At 54.8% G+C, this 12,918-nt stretch overlaps 1 protein-coding gene across 4 annotated transcripts in view; it reads left to right on the top strand.

Moving 5' to 3' along the window:
* The window catches only part of FAM163A (family with sequence similarity 163 member A), a 72,453-nt gene extending 60,978 nt beyond the window's left edge, over positions 1 to 11,475 (top strand). The window contains exons 2-6 of one of the 4 annotated variants that reach the window (XM_012511033.2): positions 220 to 363; positions 2,395 to 2,486; positions 6,693 to 6,714; positions 7,738 to 7,852; positions 8,427 to 11,475. In XM_012511033.2, the coding sequence (XP_012366487.2) occupies positions 7,760 to 7,852; positions 8,427 to 8,837 (504 nt within the window). In that variant the 5' untranslated portion in view covers positions 220 to 363; positions 2,395 to 2,486; positions 6,693 to 6,714; positions 7,738 to 7,759 and the 3' untranslated portion in view covers positions 8,838 to 11,475. Of the gene's footprint in view, positions 1 to 219; positions 364 to 2,394; positions 2,487 to 6,692; positions 6,715 to 7,552; positions 7,853 to 8,426 lie in introns of all 4 variants that reach the window. The other 3 variants (XM_012511034.2, XM_012511036.2, XM_003258961.2) reach the window with 3 other exon arrangements.
* The last annotated feature ends 1,443 nt before the right edge of the window (positions 11,476 to 12,918 follow it).

Below are 12,918 nucleotides of genomic sequence, written 5' to 3'. Positions count from 1 at the left end.
TGAGCTACTTGAGAGGCTGAGGCATCCTGCCTTAAAGCCAGCATGAATCGCTTTAACCTGGGGGGGCGGAGGTTGCAGTGAGCCGAGATTGTGCCACTTCACTCCAGCCTGGGCAACAGAGCAAAACTCCCGAAACTCCATCTCAAAAAAAAAAAAAAATGCCTAATAATCATGAGTAATGAAACACTCTGACCGCATTGTTTTTCTCCTTTCTTCCAGTTTCTCTCCGCTCAAGCTGGAAGCACCTGAGGTGGGCCCCACACGTCCCTCTGCTGCTACGCCGCCCTGTTCTCTCTTCCCTACCACCCGCCCAGGAGCTGCTGTTTTACCACTGGCCAGGATTGAAATTCGGGGTTCTTACTGGTTAGAGAGCTTGGAGAAACTTAAAACTGGCTCTTGCTTTTGGAAATGTTTTTGTGGGCCCTCCTGGGGTTCCCTGCTGGGCTGGACCCCTCTCTTCCGAAGTTCCCTTCACCCACTCAAGCACTGCATCTCTCTTCCAGGAGTCTTTTGCAACCCCTTGCTCAACCTCTGGGCATCTGGAGGCCGCCTGCAGCCTCTTCAGTTCAGGTCTTCTCCCTGTTGACACTTACACAATATTGACTCAAGACAGCCAGCCCCAGAGCTCTCCTCTCGTGGGATACATAGCTCAGCAACACCTCTCACCATGGAAATCTCCTCAGCAAACCTTCACCAATTTATGGTCCTATCCGTATTTTATAAAGTGGGTGAAAGCATCCGCGGATCCTGAGACGGATGTTCTTACATTCCCATTGTACAGTCTGTGCACAGCCAGGGGCAGAGGGCCCTGCCCCAGGCTCACTTTCGCCTTCTGATTTCTATCCTTTGCCCTGTCAGAACTCGTGCAGGAAGAGCCCCACTGTGATACCCAGTCACGTTAAACTCTACGTCACAGGTTAATGTGAGTGAGAACATCTTGGAGAAAAGAAAGCCTAAGTGCCCAGAATGTCCAAGGCAGGAGCTGGGAGAGTGTAGGAAGGCCGAGATCTAGGAGGGAGGTGATACGGGGACAGGGCTGCTGTGTCACGCAATCACTCTGCCTCCTTCTCAGCTTTCCCCAGGGCTCTGCCCCCGAGAGCTGCTGGGCTCAGACAGCCCCATTCCGTGAAGCATCATGCTAATGTCTGTCCTTTGACCTCCAGCTTCTGGCCGAGGGTGAGAACCTGGAGGTGGTTCGCCCTGTCCCCTTGGAAGGTGGCTCTGTGGATGTGGTTAGTGGCTGGGTTTCCTCCCCAATACGAACGTCCCTCACCCAGGGGGGCCTTTCCTCCTCTGAGCCGGGGCTGAGCATCGCCCCACAGGGCATCCCTCCTCTCCCTCCTTCTCTCAGTGTAGGGTCCAGACTCTTCCGAATAATGTTGAGTGGTTATTTAAAGATCAACACTGCCCTGGCCGGGCGCGGTGGCTCAAGCCTGTAATCCCAGCACTTTGGGAGGCCAAGGCGGGAGGATGATTTAAGGTTAAGAGTTTGAGACCAGCCTGGCCAACGTGGTGAAACCCCATCTCTACTAAAAACACAAAATAGCTGGGCATGGTGGCACGTGCCTGTAGTACCAGCTACTTAGGAGGCTGAGGCAGGAGAATAGCTTGAACCCGGGAGGCCGAGGTTGCAGTGGTACTCCACCCTGAGTGACAGAGCAAGACTCTGTCTCAAAAAAAAAAAAAAAAAAAAAGATCAATCAACACTGTCCTGGGTTAGATTGATTGGTTAAATGAATAAACAAATGAAAGAATGTAAAGAAACCCCCAAAAATTAGCCTACCCTGGATTCCTGGATGTCTCGGGAGGACCCTGCCTCCCCTTCCACCATCAGCACAGCAGCCTGAACTTGCCCATCTGGCTGTCCAGTCGCCATCTTTGGCCTGATAGAAGTCAGGGTATTGGAGTAGGGGAAGGAAGCGTGCAGCCCGGGCACTGGGAAAAATAGGCCCGGGAAACGGTGGGGAAGGGGCTGGGAAAGTGGTATGTTAAGAGCAGGGTCAGTCATGCAGGCAACAAGGACGCATCCACTGGGCACGGATCCAAATCCTCCAGTGGAGCAGGAGAAAGCCAGCCGAACACCCTGCCCCACTCACTGTCACCTCCCAGACACGTGCCCAGCATCCTGCCACTGCCCTGGGCACAGGCTTTCAGCAGCAGCACAGAGGGAAGGAGACAAAGCTGGAATAGGTGTAACCTTACAGGTCTGTTCTTGGGTTCTTAGGCTGGAGCCTCGGAAACCAAGGCAGCTGTGGGGGTTTACCTCAAGAAGCAAACCCCTGGAGAGACTTCCACTCTAGAGGCGTGGGGTCACAACTGGGGGCCAGCAGGAGCCTGTCTGTCCTCAGCCTCCCTGTCCAGCTCTCATGGGCCTTCCCTTCTCTTCTCTGGCAGGGACTGATGCCCTTGGCCATGATGCACCCCCAACTGCTGCCTGCTCAGGGGTAGCCCGTGTGACTGAGTCACCGCTGCTCCAGCTGTTTCACGTAAGTGTAAGGCATGGGCCACTCCCTTTTCCCCTGGGAGAGGGTGTCTGGGCCACCAGTGGGGAAGGAGCTTCAGCAAGTCCTGGTCACAGAGGGAAGGCCCTTAGTATTCTTTAGTGGGTAGCAGGCTTGTCCTCTTTGGCTACCCCCATTCCCTGACTTGGCCACCACTGAGTCATTCTGCCCCAGACCTGCTGAGACCTAGGTGGGAACATAGGGACCTCTTTGTCCTGTCCTCAGGACACCTCAGTAGGCAGCTGGTGTGTTAGAAACTCCACAGCAGTGGCGTGTGGACCCTGACTCAGACACTTGTTATGCTATGACTTTAGGCAAATGACTTAATGGTCTCGCTTCTCCTCCAGCATTGCTGGGGCTTTTGTGAGATTCAAGAATGTATTCGTTATCTTTTGCTGCATCACAAACTACCACAAACTCAGCAGCTTAAAACAACACACAGTGATTCTCAGTTTCTGTGGGTCAGGAGTCCAGATGTGGCTGGTTGACCCGCTGCCTCAAGGTCTCAGCTGGGGTTGTCAATTCATCCCAAAGGTCAACTGGAGAAGGATCCACTTCATCTCTCATGTATGTGGCTGTTCAGTTCCTTTTGGGAGGCTGGATTGAGGGCCTCAGTCCCCAGCCAGGAATTGGCCAGAGGCCACCCTCGGTTTCTTCCCCAACATGGCAACTTTCAGTATCAAAACTATCAGAGAGAATGGCTAGCAAGAGAATAGTCTGAATCTTATATAGTCTATTCACAGAAGTGACATCCCATTACCCATGCTGTTTTCTATTGGTTAAAGCAAGTCACAGGCCACACCCATACTCAGGGGAGGGGAGTACACAAGGGCATAACTGCCAGGAGGCAGTGACCACTTGAGCCATCTCAGAGCCCGCCCGCCATAAGAGAGCATAAATGGAGCACTTTGTAAACTGTAGGCTGCTGTTTGGGTGTAAGGAGTTATTGCCAGCATTTGCATCTAGTTACAAAGAGACAATGAGCCCTCCTGAAATCGTAGAGAGCCACTGAATATGGGAATTTAAATGCTAAACTGTACCATTAGTACAGAAATTAGCCGGGCGTGGTAGCACGCGCCTTTGGTCCCAGCTACTTGGGAGGCTGAGGTGGGAGGATCGCGTGGGCCCTGGAGGTCGAGGCTACAGTGAGCCGAGATTGCAGCACTGCACTCCATCCTGGGCGACAGAGCAAGACCCTGTCTCAAAAAAATATTTTTCTGCATTAGTATTGGGCCTTCAGGGAAACTGGTTGAGAGTTGATTAGTTCATCTCACACCCTGTACATGTCCCTTTCTGGCTTATGATTTTAAGGCCAGACCTAAACAGCCACAACATGTCGAGGCCCCCCCAAAACCATGTTTGTGGGGTCTTTTCTAGTTTACAAAGAGCTCTCACACCCATCCCCCTCGTTCCTCGCAGTCACGCTTGAGAACTCAGAGGAAGAGAGGCGATCCTTGGTTACCATTCCTCACAATCCTACTGGCGAGGGAGACGTGAGAGGAATGTGAGAGCTGAGTGTTTTGTTCATCTTTGCTTTACAAGTGAGAAGGAAGGTCATTTTCCAATATGGGGTAGCTGCTCAGTGGCACAGGTGATCCTCGAACCTGGGCCTTGAGAACCCCAGCTCTGCCCACAGTGCCATGCCCCCGATGTCCAGGCCATTGCTGTGCGCAGCCTGTGTGGTCCTGAAAGAGGGGTGGCCCAGCACAGGGGCAGGGAGGAGGGAGGGCACTGTTCTTATATGGCTTCTCCATAATTCCCTGTCTCCTAAAACAGGCTGGGCACATCCTGGAACACTAGTCCAAGCCTGTCTGTGGGGTGGATCACTGCTGCCTCCCCAGCTTCAGGTCACTCCTAGACCTCTCTGTCCATAAGCAGCCCTCAGCGATGAATATGCAGGGAAGTGGTGGGGGGATGAAGTGGTGCTGTAGTGAAAGTGCCTAAGCCTTCCCCACGCTGAGATTCATCTGACCCCGCCTCCAGATGCCCCAAGAAACCCCTGAAGCATGGCCCACCATGCACCTGGGCAAAATCAAAGTGGTCTGCCAACAGTGACGCTGAAGTCTGCAGATGGGATTGAGCTGAGAGGGACAGCTTGCTGCCCCCTGGTGGTCTGTCAGAGTCATAACTGCCAGGGCTGTGACAAGCTAAACAGTGAGCTTTTATTAAGTACCCGGCATGTGTCAGGCATGGTGTATAAGGCTGCAGGGGATAGGAGACCGGGTAAGACACAACCCCTGATCCCAGAGGACTTAAAATATAGTGGAGGAGTCAAGATGTTCCCACATGAAAAGTTGACTCTCATCCCACCAAGCGGGATTTGAAGAGCAAACCATGAAGGGCATTGCAATAGGAGCCCAGAAGTGAGAGAGCTTCGGGGCTGGGGCAATCAGGGGAGGCTTCTCAGAACCTTGAAGGATGGGCAGGATTTAAATAGACGGAAAAAGAAAGACCACACGCTCCCCTGTCAAAAGCCCCCTCAGGAAACCCCCAGGGTCTCCAGGAGAGTTCATCTGGATTCCTTGCCCGGGTTGCAGCCTCTCCAGCCGCATGCCTGCCCTGGCCTGTCCCAGCCTCGCCAGATCCCCCGCAGTTCCTGGAACTGTTTTCTTCAAACCCCTGAACTGTTCATTCTGCCCTCCCCACCTTGTCTACTGGATAAGCTTTCACGCAGCTTTTAGGATTCAGCTCAATACAACACCTGCAGTGGAGCATCGCCCCCCAGTCAGTAGCTGCCCCACTCTGGGTTCCGCAGCTCTGGTCTGCAATTCTGTGGCTGCGAGTCTCACACTGTATCATAAGGTTTGCGCCATATTTTTTCATCACTAGGCAATAAACTGCTTAAGAACTGTAGGACTGTGGCTCACACTTGTAATCCCAGCACTTTGGGAGGCCAAGGCAGGTGGATCACCCACCTTGGTGGGTGGTCAGGAGTTTGAGACCAGCCTGGCCAACATGGTGAAACCCCGTTTCTACTGAAAATACAAAAATTAGCCCGGTGTGGGGTTGCATGTCTGTAATCCCAGCTACTTGGGAGGCTGAGGCATGAGAATCACTTGAACCCAGCAGGCAGAGGTTGCAGTGGGCCAAGATTGTGCCACTGCACTCCAGACTGGGGGACAGAGTGAGACTCTTGTCTCCAAAAAAAAGAACAGTGGGACTGCATGATGGGGCAGCGGATCACGTAGGCAGAAGAAAGGGAGGTGAGGAGGGAAAGATAAATAGGGTGAGTGTGCAGGAACGTGGGGGATGGCAATGCCTTTGAAGCTGTCTCTAAAAGTTTATGGGCAGATAAATGTATCCTGCAGGCAATGTGGTGCATGAGAGTCACAGAAAGGCTCAGGGGTATGAAGGAAGGCTTAACAGCTGTTGGCAGGAAGGGTACTCAGAGACAAAACTGGGAAGGTTTGTTAGGAAACCATTGTGCCAGTGCAGCTTGAGAGGTGACGAGTCTTCACTGGTGTGGGGGACAGAAGACTGGGGTAGGCAAAGAAGAGTTTGAGGAGTTTAAATTCTGGGCAGCTACGGGAACGTCCCATGGGCTTGTCAAACTCTAATGTGCAACGTACTCAATTGAGACCTTGTTAAAATGCAAATTCTGACTCATTAGGCCTGTGGGGGGCCTGAGATGCTATCTTTCTAATGGCGCTCCCAGGTGATGCCCACGCTGCTAGTCCACAGAGCAGGAGTGGATTTGGAGCCGCGCTGCCAGGCAGGTGCAGCTCTCTAGGAGGACAGTGGTGGACAGGTGGTATCTTTGGGTAAAGAGATAAAGGTACCCCTTTTACCCAGTGAACACGCCAGGGTGCATAGCTTTGTGAGCACAGTGCAGTTGGGTTCTAGCCCTACTTGCCCTTTGAGTAATAAACAACTTGCAAAGCCCTTCGGGGCAACTCTGATAGAGCAACCAACAGAGACAGACAGGTCGGAGGCGGGGAGTCCATTGGAAGAGCAGGGTGATGACTTTAACCTGTCATAACTGAGTTTGAGATGACCACTGGGACACCCACTGAAATGTCTATCTACTAGCAGCTGGAGACCCGGACTTTGGGGTCTGTGGGCTCACTGATGATATGCCACACAGTGAAGAAGGCAAAATGAGGGTTGGCTGGGAATCATCTAGCCCTTCTGGCCTTTTTCAGTGAGTAACTCTCTTATTCCAACATCTCTGTCCTTTCTGTTGTTTTGCAGGTCACCGTTCCCTTTACTGAATGTAAGTGATCGTAGTCATTTTTCCATCTCCGAGGTGCCAAGTTCCCATTCCCCACCCTCCTGTCCCCTTGGTCCCAATGCACCTGGGAGGCTCAGAAATCCCCACTCACTGACCTAAAAGGAGAATCTGCCTGAAGCCATGACAGCCTCATGCCCAGAGCTTGCCTCTGTCCTGTTCATTCAGCCTCAGAAGCCAGGACCAGTCTCCTCAGCTTGGCCACAGCCTTCCAGGGCCCAGAATGCCACACACCACTCCCTCTGGGCTCGCCTTGCCTTTGTTTTCCAGGAGGGTTTGAAGGAGAACAGAGATACCCCTAAAAGAAGTGCGGGTTTGAGCCAGAGAAGAGCCACCTGGTGTTTTTGAGATTTGGCCCTTTCCCCGCCAACCCCGTGCCAAAGGCTCAGGGACCATTGGGGTGTGTGCCAAGAAGGTGGGGATCAAGAGCACAGCCTTTGGGATGAACGGGCTGGGTGGAATCGCAGCCAAATTATTCTCAGCCCCGTTCAGCATGCATGCGGTAGGGATAGCTAATAACTTCCCCCAAGGGTTATCGCGAGGATGTGGTAAGATGCATGGGGGTGCTTAGCATGATGCCACACAGGGAGGAGCTCCGCAATCAGCGGCAGCCGTTCCTCTGCGTCTGGAGCCACACAGAAGCAGGGACTAAGAAGGGTGTGAGGGGAGAGGAAAGGCGAGAAGAGCACCAAAGGGGAAAGATCGTGAGAACTTTTTGAAACTGGATAGAAGCAAGGGGCAGAATTAGCACTCAGCTTTCTCTCTTCCCTCCCGCAGCTGTTACCTGCCCCTCCACCAAACACCCCCAACTTCCCCCACTTAGGCTGGCCCAGTCTGGAGCCACAGTCATCCTCAGCCTTCAGGAAGCCCCTGGGGCCTGGCCCTCCCTGCACCTGCTGCTCTCAGGCCCCCTGCCCCAGCCTCGAGGCAGTCGAGGGAAGACTCCCCCCCGGCCCAGCCCAGGGCTGCAACCACAGCTGGTCCTCAGCCCTCCGCACATCTTTGCAGAGTTTGATGGGGCGCCGGGCGGATGACAGCGGGAACGGTTGTGATCACTGGCGGAATCCTAGCTACGGTGATCCTCCTCTGCATCATTGCCATCCTGTGCTACTGCAGGCTCCAGGTCAGTCCTCGGGACCCGTAGCCAGAGGCTGCCAGGCCACCAGCAAACCTCTTTTTCATTATGGGGGCAGAAACTGGAGGCCGACTTCAGGGCCCACAGAGCCCAAAGCCATGGAATGTGGCAGGCGTAAGTCAAGGAGGCTGGGAGTTGGGGCTGGTCAGAAGGGAGCTAAGCGCCCCCCAGCCTGCCCACTCAGAGCACACAGAAAGTGTGCTGGGAAGATACGGGGTCATTGGGTTGCGTCTCCTGCACCTCTGAGATTTCAGGGGCGTGGAAAGAGGACCATTCTGGGGAGGCTCTGAAAGCTGCCGCCAGCAGCTCCAGCCCTGTCCTCAATATGATGTGTGTGTCCCTGCCCCGCTCAACGAGAGCGAGGAGTGGTGGGAGGGGAAAAGGAAAGCAGCACTGGCCTTGCAAAGCTGGGATTAGAAACTTGTGGAGCAGGCCCCTGGGGTTCAGTGCCTGGCACTAGGTTCTCCATGGAGCAGGGGACAGGGGCACCTGTGCACACTCAAAAATGCGTGGGGCGGGGGAAGCGTTCACCCTCTCAGGCATCCTCTGCCTTTCCGCACAGTATTACTGCTGCAAGAAGAGCGGAACCGAGGATGCAGACGAGGAGGAGGAGCGGGAGCACGACCTTCCCACGCATCCCAGAGGCCCCAGCTGCAATGCCTGCAGCTCCCAAGCCCTGGACGGCAGAGGCAGCCTGGCGCCTCTCACCAGCGAGCCCTGCAGCCAGCCCTGCGGGGTGGCCGCTAGCCACTGCACTACCTGCTCCCCATACGGCTCCCCCTTTTACATACGGACGGCTGACATGGTGCCCAATGGGGGTGGAGGCGAGAGGCTCTCCTTTGCTCCCACATACTACAAAGAGGGAGGACCCCCATCCCTCAAACTGGCAGCACCCCAGAGTTACCCGGTGACCTGGCCAGGCTCTGGGCGTGAGGCCTTCACCAATCCAAGGGCTATTAGTACAGACGTGTAAACCCTTCCACCCCGACCCGCACACACACCCACACTGCTGCCCTGGCGGGGGCCATGGGGGTGATGGATGACCCTCCAACAGCCCCACATGGGCTGTCTCTGTTTCTTTGGCTTTTCTCGCTCCGCAGTGGAGGGTTTACTAGGATTTAAGCTTTTGAGTGCATTGAGAACCAGGACAGGGCCTGGCTCCAACTCTGTGGCCCAGAGGTGGGGGACTTCTAGGTCGAGTCTGCAGCTTCGCCAGTTTCTCCGTTGGGACACTCCTCTGGCAGCCCCAGCACCACCACAACCCCTTGCAGTGTGCGCCAGTCCCCTGGATTCGCTGGACCGCAAAAAGGAGCACCGGGGAAAGCTCAGCAAAGGCTCAGGAGGCCTCCAGGGTCCTCGGGAGATGAAGCATCCGTGCCTGGGAAAAGGGGACAGAGGGCAAGGGGAGAAGTGAGAGCTACAATTCCAGCATTGCAGAAGCGAGGGGCGGGGCGTCAACGGCACTGCTTCAGGACGCGCTTGCTGAAAAGAATCCAACAACTAGTTCACAGCCCAGCTTTGTGCGTTGGTTACCATAGCTACTGCTGTCACTGTAGCTGCTCCCGTAGGGACGTTGATTCCTGAACGTATCACATCTCACCTGCCCCCTTCCTCGTGGAACGCGTCAAGTTGACTTTAAAGCCTAAGGCGGCTTGTGGGGACTGCACCAGAAAGTGTCTAACCTCGTGTTCCCCAAAATCCTTTCTCTGCCTTAGGAACCAGCGCCCCCTGCTGGAGAAGTTTTTTCATTTTTGTTAGCCGACTTCTGGTAGCTTAGCAAAGAGACCAGCTGAGTGTCTCTCGGCGCAGCCCACCACGCCGAGTAGCTTGCGTGGATGCAGTCCTGTGAGGGTGTGCATAACCGTTCCCAGGTGTACACACACACACACACACACACACACACACACACACACACACACCAGTAACCACGGGTAGGCACCAGGGGCTTTGTACATTCAGGAGCTGCAGAGGAAAGGTCTCCCATGTACCATCGAGAAGGAAAAGTCTGATCCCCAAAAAGCTTGAACGAAAGGTGGTTAACGTGACCAATCCCCATGGCAGCCAGCGGGCTGGTGAACAGGAAGAGCACGGAGTCTCTTTGGGGCGATGCTGCAGCGGCTGAAACCACGTCAAGTCCCCCAGAGCCCGGCATTCTACGTGAGCATCCACTCGTGACGCCGTGGAGCAGGATCTTCATTCATCCCACCAGAGCAACAGCCCAGTCCTGAGGATGGGAGGGACGTGACTTAGCCTTGGGATTCCACGCTCGCCGCCCTGCTTTGGCCGCCCTACTCCCCCGTTTCCCGGCGATGAGCCGTTTATTGTGTCTCACACCAGCCTCATTTCGAACCCCGACTTCCCACTTAGAATGTGGCAGTGGCCTTATGCTTTGTGAGTGAGAATCCTGATGAGTTTTCCAGTGGCCTCTGCAGAAGCTGGCCCCCTTCTAAGGGCATAGCTAACTCCCTTCCCACTCCTGAGTCACTAAATTCGAGGAGGGTGGGGCAGGGAAAGGGCTGGCCCCCCTGCTGAAATCTTGATTCTGCATTTGAGGAAGGTCACGGTGCCGCTGGGGGAGCAGGGAGCGGGGAGGGAGGAAGAGGGGAATGCACATCTTTTGCGCCACTATTAAGGCACCTGTCACCTTACATAATCTGTAATCAAAGCGCCCTGGGTTGAAAAGCAGACCTGGGCTCTGGTCACACTTTGGTCACTCATTAGCTCTAGGACCAGTCACTAATCTCTGAGACTCCATTTTCTCCAGGGAAACGAGGCTTGCCCAGATAGACTAACGACCCTTTAGTGCTCGAAGAAGTAAGAATTCCCGAAAAAGATCTGCCGGCCCAGACCACTCTCTCTTGCCCTAATCCTGGCAGGGTCTGGATGTATTTACCCAACTCTGATCTTGTGTGCAGGGATGCTTGCTGATGGAAGAAAGACCACAATAAAACAAGATTAGCAGCAAAACAATTTTAATTGTCAGTGAAAAGCAAACATGCTTGTCAGACTCTCCTGTGGAGTCACTTCAAAGGGTAACTCTTCTCTTGTACCAGGAAGCAGCTGTAGGTGGGGTAATGGGATCTGTCTCCTGGTGCAGAGCGGCAGCTTACGGCAGCAGCTTCAACAAGCCCGTCCCACAGCCAGCCCTAACTGGGCCAAGTGCAAGCTCCTGATGAGCTGCTGGGCCTGGCAGCGTTCCCCACTTCCTAGTGCCTTGCTCCCCTGGAATTCCACAGCCAATCAACCACAGCAGCCATGTCCTCCTTGCCAGAAATAACATCATTCGTATGTCCTGCCTTTGTAAAAATCAAGACCCAGTTAACCATCACCCGCTTCTTGCCTCTGATCAATGGAGTCCCTGAGTGCAAGCGTCCTTTGCAATTCCCTCCCTCCTACCGCTTTCCTAGCTAAGCCCTGCTAGCCCCACAAATCAGAATCTGGGTTTGGGGCGTTGGAGAGATGGTGGGCCCCAGCTCTTCCCCACATAGCCCACGCTGCTCAGGGCACGGTCTCCAACCAGGTTCGAGATTGCCTGCCTGCCCGCTGCAGGGGCAGGGCCCCACCCTGTGGAAAAGGAAGCTTCCCCCACTCAACTGCACTGTCCTTTTCTGCTGTCTAGTCTGTGCTAAGGGACACTATTTGTACTCTTTTCAAACGGTGCCCTAAATTGGAAGAGAAGGAGGGGCCAGGAACACAGCCCTCTCCGCCGTCTTTCTCCACCTCCACTTCACCACTCCTGCTATAGACTTCTTGTCTTGCATCTTTGATAACTTGGAGTCATAACCAAGTGGATGTCAGAATAAAGGAGAGATTTGAAGTAGAAGTCCCACAGAGTCCTTCGTTTTTCACCGGGGGAAATGAAGGGGGCAGTTGGTGTGGATTTAAGGGTGAAGCCTCCTCTTCAACACCCAGAGCGTCTGTGTTCCCCACTCTCCCTGCTCCCACAGTAGCAAACCTCCACCTTGTTGCCTGGCATGCCCCCCATTGCCTCAGTCACAGTTCAATCGGCGGCGATTTGCTGTTTGTTGGGAAAGTGGCTGAAGGGCCCTGCCGAGGATAGTGAGTTTCCCTGTGGGGCAACCCAGGCCTCGGCCCCTGCTACCTGCCCTTCCCCTCTTCCCAACCCTGCACACACCTTCCAGGTTGGTGGTCTTCCTGCCTGTGTAGCTCGGGGTAAAATCACTTCTCTGAAGCCTGAGGAGATCATGTCACATGGCCAGCCCTTTGTTACGGAGGCAGCAAGGGAAGAGAGGGGAATTGGGACCAGATCCCCAGTGCAGCCCAGCAGAGACTACAGAAGCGGAGAGGGATGGAGGGGGACAGGAGAACTGGGAACTAGCTTTGCGTGTGGGAGGGAGAATTCGGGGGTGAAGTCAGAGTATCTTGTGTGTGTGTAGGGGTGTGTGTGTGTGTTCGTGTGTGCACATGTGCACATGGGTGTGTACGAGAGAGCTGCTCTGTCTCCACCTCAGGGCCTCAGGGCGAGCCCTGACTGCAGCTTGGGGGTGCAGCAGGCAGCCTGCCCCAGCAGTCCAGCACCCAGGCCTCCAGCCCTGCAGCAGCCTTCCCTAGCACCAGTGGGAGCACAGCTTCCTTCACCCTCGGCCCAGGGAGCAGTTGGCCACAGCTCTGTCACCACAGCTGTCCTATGGGAGCAGAAACCGGACCCTGAGGCACACTTATCATTGCACCCATCCCAACCTCCAGCCATGTCCTTTGCCACCGCAGGGCAGCCAGCCTGGACTCGGCCTCCAGCCTCTCACCCGGCACATCTGCTTGGCCTCATGCTTGCTGGCAGGTCACGGCCCTGACCCAACTCTTCTCCCTGGTGGCCCTCAACCGCCCTCAGCCTCAGCTCCAGCTGGGGAGGAGGGTGGAAGAGCAGCTTGAGTCAGACTGAGGAATGCAGGAGAGGTGCTGGCCATCCTTGTCACTGTTCTTTGGCAAATGCCTCCATCAGTGCCTGAAGTTCAAGGAGTGTAGGCTGTTTTCTTTCTGAGTTGTGAGCAAATCGAGCTGGGGGACTCCGGGGGGGCTATGAAGAATAAGGCGAA

This window comes from Nomascus leucogenys, chromosome 12 (assembly GCF_006542625.1).
Source record: "Nomascus leucogenys isolate Asia chromosome 12, Asia_NLE_v1, whole genome shotgun sequence".
In the NCBI taxonomy this organism is placed as follows: Eukaryota; Metazoa; Chordata; class Mammalia; order Primates; family Hylobatidae; genus Nomascus; species Nomascus leucogenys.
This window is presented reverse-complemented; position numbering and strand designations above follow the sequence as displayed.